The 10,769-nt window shown below is 39.6% G+C and overlaps 1 protein-coding gene and 1 pseudogene across 1 annotated transcript; both read right to left on the bottom strand.

Moving 5' to 3' along the window:
- Positions 2,909–3,650, bottom strand: LOC100520678 (annotated as a pseudogene).
- On the bottom strand, positions 8,996–9,925 carry LOC100738896 (vomeronasal type-1 receptor 4). Its single transcript, XM_003481914.1, has one exon. The coding sequence runs from the start codon at positions 9,923–9,925 to the stop codon at positions 8,996–8,998; it is 930 nt and encodes a 309-aa protein (XP_003481962.1).

Below are 10,769 nucleotides of genomic sequence, written 5' to 3'. Positions count from 1 at the left end.
CAATGAACATAGGGGTGTATATATCTTTTTATTTTATTTTATTTTATTTTTGTCTTTTTGCCATTTCCTGGGCCGCTCCCGCGGCATATGGAGGTTCCCAGGCTAAGGGTCGAATCGGAACTGTAGCCACCCGCCTACACCAGAGCCACAGCAACTCGGGATCTGAGCCGCATCTGCAACCTACACCACAGCTCACGGCAATGCCAGATCCTTAACCCACTGAGCAAGGCCAGGGATGGAACCCGCAACCTTATGGTTCCTAGTCGGATTCGTTAACCACTGTGCCACAACAGGAACTCCAGGGGTGTATATATCTTTCTGAATGTAAGTTTTCTCCAGATATATGCTCAGGAAACAAAAATCTTATGCAATCTTATTAAGAATGCATAAGTAATGAGACCCTACAGTATAGCACAGGGAAGTATCTCTATTCTCTTGGGACAGAACATCATGGAAGATAATATGAGAAAAAGAATATGAGTTATTTTGTTGTACAGCAGAAATTGGTATAACATTGTAAATTAACTATACTTCGATAAAAAACAAATCAAAGGCAGTATTGGTATTATGAGGAGTATCTTTGTATAAGGGAAATCATACTAGTCAGTTTAAGGTGAGTTAAAGGTGAACCTTGACCTCATTCACATTTTTCTCCTAAGAGATGGAGAAAAAAAAAACTATTGATAAGGAGATAAAATATAGCAGAATTGGTTTATATATCAAATGTATTAAAGCATTAACAGTTGGAATATCTAAGGGAACAGATAAAGTATATTTGAAGTTATTTCAGATTATTTAAAAATAATTCATAGGCATTTAATTTTGTAATCGTTAAAAAGAGGTTGTACATTATACATTAAGTAGCTTTTTTTTTTTCAGAATGAGAAACAGGAAACAATGGAATCACGTGAATTTGCTACTTTCATTTTGAAAGATCATTACAGTCTCATTTGTAAAATTCAACCAGGGAAAGATGCCACTGGACAGCTGAGTCCCAGGAATCATCCAGAAACATCTCCCCCATGTGTGGCCTGGGGGATGGGTGAGGGGACCAACCTCACAGCCTGGCTTCTTGCTTCCACCTGACCTGATCCTGAGTGATGCCCAGCCATGGCAGGGGAGGCATAGGGGAACCAGGTTCCTCTGTGATGAACACACCTGGTGTGGTGCCTTCAGAGCATCCCCCCATCTGGGTTTGGGCCCGCAAGCCCCCATCAGAGGCCCAGCCCCAGTCTGCAGATGGACTGTGGGTCCCCATGTTTCCAGATGCTAAAAAGTTAACGCATGAGCTGTTTTCTTGGAAAGCACTTCTGTGTTCTGGAAGAGGGCCTCTGCTGCCTTCTGCTTTCACAAGGAACTCACTGAAGGCAGGAGGCGGGAGAGTTGCAGGTCCAACCCCAGCTGCTTCCAGCCCTCAGGTCAAAGTCTGGCTGCGGGAGAGCCTGGGTGGATGTGCTTATTATTCAAAGATCTACAGAGAAACAGTGTGGCTCCTGATCTGTAATTCAGGTGCTTTCTGGATCCCTGAGGAATGAGGGTGAACAGGACCTGGGAACTGCTCTTGTGATTTAATGAGCACACCCCCAGTTCATCCCCAGGCCTGCATGGGCCTGGGCGGGGAAGGGCTGTGCGCCACTTCTCTGTGGGTTTAGAGGTTCCCTTGTGCCGACTATTCCAGGCTCTTCAAAGTGTGGTGGATACCGAGTTGCCCTGCATCCTGGGCCTGGGAGGTCAGCCATCACTTGGCCAGCCACCGGCCATGCCCAGGTGGCATGGTCATTCAGCTTAGTACTGACTGATGACCACGACGCCATCAGCCTCAAAGCCCCACCACTTCATTTCTGGAAGTGTTTTGACCGTCTGCCCTGGGGTTGGATGGTCGTTAAGTGTCCTGTCCTTTCTCACCACAAAAGCCCCCTTTCTGGTACCGGTGCAGGGTGACCAAACAGGAATATCAGTTACATTTTCCACACGACCCATGAGAAGGAAGGGTCCAGGCATTCTTCCTATAACAGAATGATGGGGAAAACCATAAATCCCAGGTATACCGTGAGTGCACCACTCAGGCTGGGCTAACAAAAAAAATCCTTTGGTGGAGGTAGACCTTTGAACCATTCTTGACAAGAATTTTCTTCTTCTATTTCCTGGATTGTATGGTAGTTTTATTTCTATTTTTCTGGAAGAATCTCCATGCTGTTTTCCATAGTGGCTGTGCTTACATTCCCATCAGCAGTATATACAGGGGTTTTTCTCCACAACTTCACCAACATTTGTTATTGGATGACTTTTGGATCACAGCCATGCTGACAGGTGTGAAGTGGTATTTTATTGTGGTTCAGATTTTCATTTCCCTGATAGTGATGTTGCACACTGTTTCATTTATCTGTTGGCCACGTGTATGTCTTTCTTGGAAGAATATCTGTTTAGGTCCTCTGCCCATTTTTCTGTTTGGACTGCTTGTTCTCTGATATTGAGTTGCATGAGTTTTTTATATACTTTGGTTATTAATTCCTTGTTGGCTTTACAATTTGCAAGTATTTTCTTCCATTCAGTACACTGCCTTTTCATTTTATTGACAGCTTCCTTTGCAGGGCAGAAGATTTTTAGTTTGGTGTAGTCCCAGTTGTTTATTTTTGCCTTTGTTCCTCTCGCCTAAGGAGACAGATTCAAAGAGGTAATAATTGCTCAGATTGATGTCCGAGAGTGCGTGGCTTTTGTTTGCTTCTAAGAGTTAACACGGTTTTGGGTCTGACCCTTAAGTGTTTTACTCTATTTTGAGTTTAGACAAGCTTTTCTTTCTCCCTTCTGGCACTGGAGGAGTGAGGGCTGCAGTGACTGATTGCAGGCTGTGGGGGGGGAGTGTCCCCTTCTGCCATTATGCCCCTACCTTCTGTGGGGAGAGGGGTGGTCAGTAGAAGAGACCCTGGCAGATCCTGCATGTGTCCTTGGGCACTGTTAGAGTGTAGCCCACCACCCTTGGGTCCCAGACGATCTCAGGGTCGTTCCCGCCTGGCATGGTTTTGTCTCCAAAGAAATAAATGGTCTTGAAGCTGTCCTTTTCCACGTGTTCCAGGAAACACCTCTTGTCCCCTCCCTCAGGGAAAACTTCAAAGTTGATCTGACCTCCTATGGAAAACGTGAGTTCTTTCTGTGAAAACTCTTTCCACAGATCCTCCATGAATTTTTGTCTGATATTTTCTTTTTGTATCACGTTCGTAGAGCTCAATGCATTCTTCTTGTGTGCAGCTCCTTCTGATAGGGACACATTCAACATCTCATTTTGGAATTCAATGAAAGTACCCCCCTTCTTCCACAGCTTAATTTTCACAATGTAGCTCAGACACTGGTTGATTAAATCTTGAATCGGGGCTTCCCCCGAGTGACTTTGGATATGCGGTTTACACAGGAGTTTCCCATCTTTGTATGCCACCAATCTATTCTCTGGAAACACGTAGTTGTATTTTTCAACCACATCTTTTTCCAGTTGCTTCTGTCCTTTCTCAAAGTCTGACCCATCCATGACCCCAGTTTTGATCTTCTGGCCTCAGTTCTTGTAGAAAGCAACCCATGTCTTTGGTAATTTTCTGCCTTGGGGCGGTCAGAGTCCTGTCCACATCAAAGAAGCAGAGCACTGGGCCTGGAGGAGCCATGACCCCCATTTCCACATGAACCTTACAAGACTTTCTGGCACCTGGCACCTGGCCCAGAACGTCCAGCCAAGCAGTTTTTATTATCATATTTTATCTATTTGTGTACCTGTTAACAGGAAAAACAGTAAGTAAATGGAAGATATTATAAGATACTCAAAGTACTATTGCTGTGATTTATGCCAAGGAGTGTTCTGCCTATGTTTTCCTTTAAGCGTTTTAGCGTATCTGGCCTTACATTTATGTTTTTAATCAATTTTGTGTGTGTGTGTGTGTTTAGTGTAAGAAAATGTTCTAATTTCATTTTGCATGTAGCTGTTCAATTTTCCCAGCACTATTTATTGAAGAAAATGTCTTTATTTTTCCATTTGTATATTCTTGCTTCCTTTGTTGTAGATTAATTGACCACATGTGAGTAGGTTTTTGTCTGGGCTTTCTATCCTGTTCCATTGATCTTTGCTTTTTTGGGTGTGTGTGTGTGTGGGTGTGTGTGGGTGTGTGTGTGTGTTAGTACCATACTGTTGTGATCACTGTAGCTTTTTCATATACTCTGAAGTCAGGGACTTGGATTCTTCCATTTCTGTTCTTTCTCAAGATTGTTTTGGTTATTCAAGGTATTTTTTGTTTCCATACAAATTAAACACTTTTTGTTCTAGTTCTGTGTAAAATGCTGTTGGTAATTTGATAGGTATTTCCCTGCACCGTAGACTGCTTTGGGTAGTACTGTCGTTTTAACAATATTAATACTTCCAATCCAATAGCATTGTACATCTTTTTAGCCATTTTTGTCATCTTAAATTTCCTTCATCAGTGTCTTATAGTTTTCAGAGCATAATCTTCAGCCTATTTTAGATAGGTTTATTTTCAGTTATTTTATTTTCTTTGATGTGATGGTAAATGGTATTATTTCCTTTCTTTTTCTGATCCTTTGTTGTTACAAAAATGCAATTGATTTCTGTGTATTAATTTTGTATCCTGCAACTTTACCAAATTCATCAATGAATTGTAGGACTTTCCTGGTAGAAACTTTAGAATTTTCTCTGTATAGTATCACGCTATATGCAAACAGTGAGAGTTTCACTTCTTTCTAATTTGGATTCCTCTTCTTTCTTTTTTTTTTTTTTTCCTGATTGCCATGGCTAGGAAATCCCAAAGTTATGTTGAATAGAAGTTGTGAGAGTAGATGTCCTTGCCCTGTTCCTGATCTTAGGGGAAATCCTTCCTGCTTTCCACCACTGAGTTTGATGTGAGCTGTGAGTTTGTGATACAGTGATTTATTATGTTGAGGTACACACTGTCTATGCCCACTTTCTGGAGAGTTTTTCTAAAATTGAAAATGGGTGTTGAATTTTGTCAAAAGCTTTTGCTTCAAATATTGAGATAACCATGCAGTTTTTATTTTTCAGTTTGTTAATGTGGTGTATCACATTGATTGATTTGTGGATATTGAAGAATACTTGCATCCCTGGGATAAATCCCAGTTGATCATGGCATATGATCCCGTTATGCATTGTTTAATTTGTTTTGCTAGTATTTTATTGAGGATTTTTGCATCTATTTTTATCAATGATACTGGCCTATAGTTTTCCTTTTTTGGGTTGTCTTTTTCTGGATTTTTTTATCAGGGTGATTGTGGCCTCATAGAATGCCCTTGGGAGTGATCCTTCCTTGCAATTTTTTTTGGAATAGTTTCAGAAGGATAGGTGTTAGGTCTTCTCTGAATATTTGGTAGAATTCAGCTGTGAAGCCATCAGGTCCTTGACTTTTGGTTTTTGGAAGTTTTATATCACAATTATAATTTCAGTACTTGTGATTGATCTATTCATATTTTCTATTTTTTCTTGGTTTGGGCTTGGAATATCATACCTTTGTTAAGAATTTCTCCATTTCTTCTAGGTGGTGCATTTTATAAGTTTACAGTTTCTAGTAGTAGTCTCTAATGATCCTTGTATTTCTGTGGTGACAATTAAAATTTCTTCTTTTTTATTTCTAATTTGATTTATTTGAGCCCTCTCCACTTTTTATCTTGATTAGTCTGGCTGTACATGCATACGATGGAAATTACTCAGCCTTCAAACATAATAAAATAATGTCATTTGCTGCAACATTGATGGGCCTAGGAATTATCATATTAAGTGAAGTAAGCAAGACAGAAAAAGGAAAATATCACATAATATCATTTATATGTGGGATCTTTAAAAGCAGTACAAATTAACTTATTTGCAAAACCAGAAACAGGCTCAAAGATTTTGAAACCAAACTTATGGTTTCTAAATGGGAAAGACTGGGGGGACAGATAAATTAGGAGGTTGGTATTAACATATACATACTACCATTTATAGAACAGAGAACCAACCGGGACCTATTACACAGCACAGGAAAATCTCCTCAATACTCCCTAATAACCTATATGTGAAAAGAATCCGAAGAGGAGGCGTGCATATATGTATATGTACGATGGATTCACTTTGCTGTACACCTGAAAATAGCACAACACTGTAAGTCAAAAATACTCCAATAAAAATTTTTAAAGGTATTATATTTAAGAATAGAAAGCCCAGAAATAAACCCAAGCACCTATGGTCAACTGATCTATGTCAAAGGAGGTGAGAATACATGGTGGAGGAGATAGTCTCTTCAATAAGCGGTGCTGAGAAAACTGGACAGATGCATGAGCAAGAATGCAATTAGAACGTTCTCTAACACCGTCCACAAACATAAACTCAAAATGGATTGAATTTATAAACGTAAGGTCAAATAGTATGAAACTCCTAGAGGAAAACACAGCCAGAAGGCTCTTGGACATAAATCACAGCAACATCTTGTTTGCTCCACCGTCTAGAATAATGACAATAAAAACAAAAATAAGCAAATTGTATCTAATTAAACCTAAACTTCTGTACAACAACAACAAAAAGCAATAAACAAAATGAAAAGACACCACACAGAATTGAAGAAATTCCTTGCAAATGAAGTATTCAGTGAGGGATTAATCTCCAAAATATATAACCACCTCATGCAGCATTATATAATAAACACAAAAACAATTTTAAAAATTGGCAGAAGATCTAAACAGACATTTCTCCAAATAACACACGTATGGATGGTCAAAAACATTTGAAAATATGCTCAACGTCACTAATCATTAGAGAAATGCAAATCAAAACCACGATGAGGTATGACTTCACACCAGTCAGAATGGCCATCATGAATAAGTCAGAAAAGAGCAAGTGCTGGAGAGGGTGCAGAGAAAAGGGAACCCTCCTTCCCTGCTGGTGGGAATGTAAATTATTACAACCACTATGGAAACCAGTATGGAGGTATCACAGAAAACCAAACATAGAACTGCCATATGACCCAACAATCCCACTCCTGGTCATGTATCCAGGCAAAACATCCTTTCAAAAAGAGACATGAAGTCCCATGTTCACCACAGCACTATTCACAATAGCCAAGACATGGAAACAACCGAAACACCTATCGTCAGATCAGTGAATTAAAAAGAGGTGGTACGTGTATGCCATGGAATACTACTCAGCCATAAAAAGGACAAAATAATGCCATCTGCAGCAACATGGATGCAACTAGAGACTCTCATACAAAGTGAAGTAAGTCATAAAAAGAAAGACAAGTATAATATGATATCACTTTTATGTGGAAGCTAAAATATAGCACAAATGATCCAATCGACAAAACAGAGGCAAATCATGGACATAGAGAGCAGACTTGTGGGGAGCAGACATAGAGAGCATAGAGAGAGACATAGAGAGCAGACCAGTGGGGAACAAAAGTGAGTGGAATGGACAGGGAATTTGGGGTTGGTAGATGCAAACCATTACATTTAGAATGGATAAGCAATGGAGTCCTACTGCACAGCACAGGTAACTACGTTCAGTCTCTTGGGTAAGAACATGATGGAAGACAGCATGAAAAAAGAAAGAAAATATAAATGGCTGGGTCACTTTGCCGTATAGCAGAAATTGAAGGATCATTATAAATAAACTATACCTTAATAAAAATTTTTTAAAACCCTATACTCCAATAAATTATATTTAAAATATAACATGAATAGACATTGAACAAATTCACCTGTAACAAACCCAACTTCTGAAATTTAACAAAAGTTCTTCATAATGATGGCAAATTACACCAGAAGAAATCAGAGAAAATAATTAGAAGCAGCAGAGATGACAATCAGGTAGTTACATATATTGTGTTTATTTTCATTTCTTATCTTCTATAAGAGACAAGTAGCTTATGACAACAAAAATCATAGCATTAATTGTGGGTAATAACATGCATAGGACAAAATTTATATAAACAATAGCATTAGTCACTGAAATAATTGTAGAATTATACTACTCATGATGCCTATGTATTCTCTGAAATGTGAAATGGACAACAGTAGTTCTATCTAGAATTAATATTTTGAGAACCATACATAATGGATTTGGGATCAATAAACTTTGTTATAACTTTGCACTATAAATTTTAATGGAATGCGTAAAACATCAGACTGCTAAGAGAGTAAATGAAAAAAAAAAAAGCAGAAAAAAATCATATGGGATACGTGGAAAACCTGAGTATCAAGATTCTGGTTTGCAACGTTGAAAATGAACTATTCATGTGAGAAGTATAAAGAGTTCATTTTCCTGGTTTCTTACCTTCATCTATGAAATAAAATCTCCACCAGCCCTGGAGTAAGGTTTATCTAGATCAATATTGGTTTATGTGCCAACATATATCAGGTAGTAGCCACAGCACATGAGCATTAAATTTGTAGAAACTTTCGAATGTTCTTGAAGAAATGAAATTTTTTTTCGGGTAGGTGACACTGGTCAATGGGGAATGGTCTCCTCAGTAACAGTTTGTATATTTTTGAGCTGATAATTTCATGGACTGACCACATGCCTCCCAAGGCAGCACCAGCATTAGATCCACCGTCTACGTTTTTTGTATTGTATGCGAAAAAAGGGCACTCTGTAAAAAATTCAAAAAGTACCAGTTTTCGATTATAAACTAAAAAGTCATGGGGACGTGATGTACAACATGCTGACTATAGCTAACTATAGTTTATTGCATAACTGAAAGGCACCACAAGAATCCATCCTCAAAGTTCTCATCACAAGAAAAATATTCTTGTAACCATGAATGGGGATGGATGGATGGGAACCAGAGTTGTTGTGGTGATCATTTGGATATATGTAACCATTCGTTATGTTGAACAACGGAAACTTAGATAATGTTATATGTTAATTATACCCAATTAAAAACCTGGTACTGAGAAATGATTACAAAAGAGATTACTTACTGTTGTGATGGAAGCTATCAACAAAATATTGAACAGCTTAAGCATGATTTCCAACAACCCAAGAGCATAATTTAAGAGGTCTAGGGTCCCTCAGGAGCAGCAGGAAGGGGGAAATGGTGGGAAAACATGAAACCAAGAAACTAGAGGTCTGTAGCAACCGCAGATGAAAATCAGAGAAGGCACTGATATAAGAAGCAAAAATAGAATTCAGCACAGAGAAGAAGACAAAGGCGACCACCAGCATCAGGATGGTGCGGGTGGCTCTGTCCTCAGGGAGGTACTGATGGCATCCAGTGGGGCCGTGTATATACTGCACCCTCTGGTGGTGTCTGTGCAGGAGAAGCAGCATGGAGCCACTGGACCATGCCATGAGGCCAATAAACACGACATCAGAGATGGACCACAAATAGCCAAGGCCTGGATTGGGAGCTGAGGAAGAGCAGAACCAGCTTCCTTGGGTATCGGTGTAGTTGTGTGTGTGCTGTGAACCTGCTATTCTCAGAGGAACATCGATGTACATTAAGACATTCGATACCCAGCAGATGCAGCAGAAGGAACCAGTGAACCTGAAGACTCTTCCTCTCAGCACTGTCCTCTCTGCTCTCCCCAGCATGAGAGTGAGGAACTGACAGGTGCTCAGGACACAGGTGGAGCACAGGGTGGTGCTGCGAGACACCCTCTGTAGGTAATAGACACACTTACACCCAAGACTGGACAGGGGTTTCCTCCATACAAAAGCCGTCATTATGTGGGGAATCCCAGAGGAGAAAAGAACCATGAGATTGGCCACAGCCATGTGACTGAGGATCGTGTATGTGGGCCTCTGCTTGTGGCCAAGCAGGATGGGAGAGATGTTGTGGAAGAAGAGAATGACATTGGCCAGAGACCCAACCCCCATCTGTAAAAGATACAGGGTTTTCAGAGCTGCCTGGCTTGTGGTTCCTAGGATGTCTTTCTGAAAATGCATTGAGAGGGCTTCAGGGAGGCCTAGAGAAAAAGCAGAGGCTGTGCCAGCGGTCTTCTTACAAAAGAACATTGGGCATGGGTTCTCTCTCTTGACTTCACCTGAGAAGGAAGACACTGTTGTACTCCAGGGAAATGACTTTACCCGGCAAAGATACACTGACATCATACAACGATCATTGTTATTCATTTGCATTTATTTCTTTTTACGCTTATCTTGATTCTTTTTTTGTTAAAAATGCTCTTGTATTTTAGAATAGTGTTACAGAATAAAACTCTGTAACAAAGTAACTGCAAAGAGTTACAGAGAATTTGCATACACTCCAACACCATTCCCCCATTAACATCAGACATTAATATAATACAGTTGCCACAAGCACGGTTTATGTATTATTACTAACTAAGTCCATATTTTACTCAAATTCCCTTGGTCTTTACTTATGTCCAAGTGCATGGAAGGTCCATAATTTTAGGATGCATGTCTGTGCTGTTCAACAATATTGTGGAGGAGCTGGTGCCCATCCTCCTTAAACTTTTCAAAAGGTTGAAGAAGAAGGAACACGCCCAAAGACAGTTTCATCAGATGTTCTAGTACAGAAACACAATAGATATATGCACACATAAAAAACAATGTGGTGGGACAATGATGCAATAGGAGACGGTAGAAATAAAGCTTTTTTTTTTTCCTTTGGAGAGGATAAACTAAATTGAGAAGCTGTAGCTAAACTGAGAAAAAAGGGAGAAGTCAAATAAAATCAAAAGTGAAAAAGAAGTTACAAATGATAACACAAAAATACTAAGGATTATAAGAAATGACAAAGAAAACATATAGCATCAAATTAGATAGC

The sequence above is a fragment of the Sus scrofa genome, chromosome 6 (assembly GCF_000003025.6).
Source record: "Sus scrofa isolate TJ Tabasco breed Duroc chromosome 6, Sscrofa11.1, whole genome shotgun sequence".
NCBI classification, from domain to species: domain Eukaryota; kingdom Metazoa; phylum Chordata; class Mammalia; order Artiodactyla; family Suidae; genus Sus; species Sus scrofa.
Note: the sequence above shows the minus strand (reverse complement) of the source record. Positions and strands in the feature narration are given on the sequence as shown.

Excerpts from the sequence above, each read along its gene's own strand:
- LOC100738896 (XM_003481914.1), bottom strand. The coding sequence starts at position 9,925 with ATGCATTTTCAGAAAGACATCCTAGGAACCACAAGCCAGGCAGCTCTG.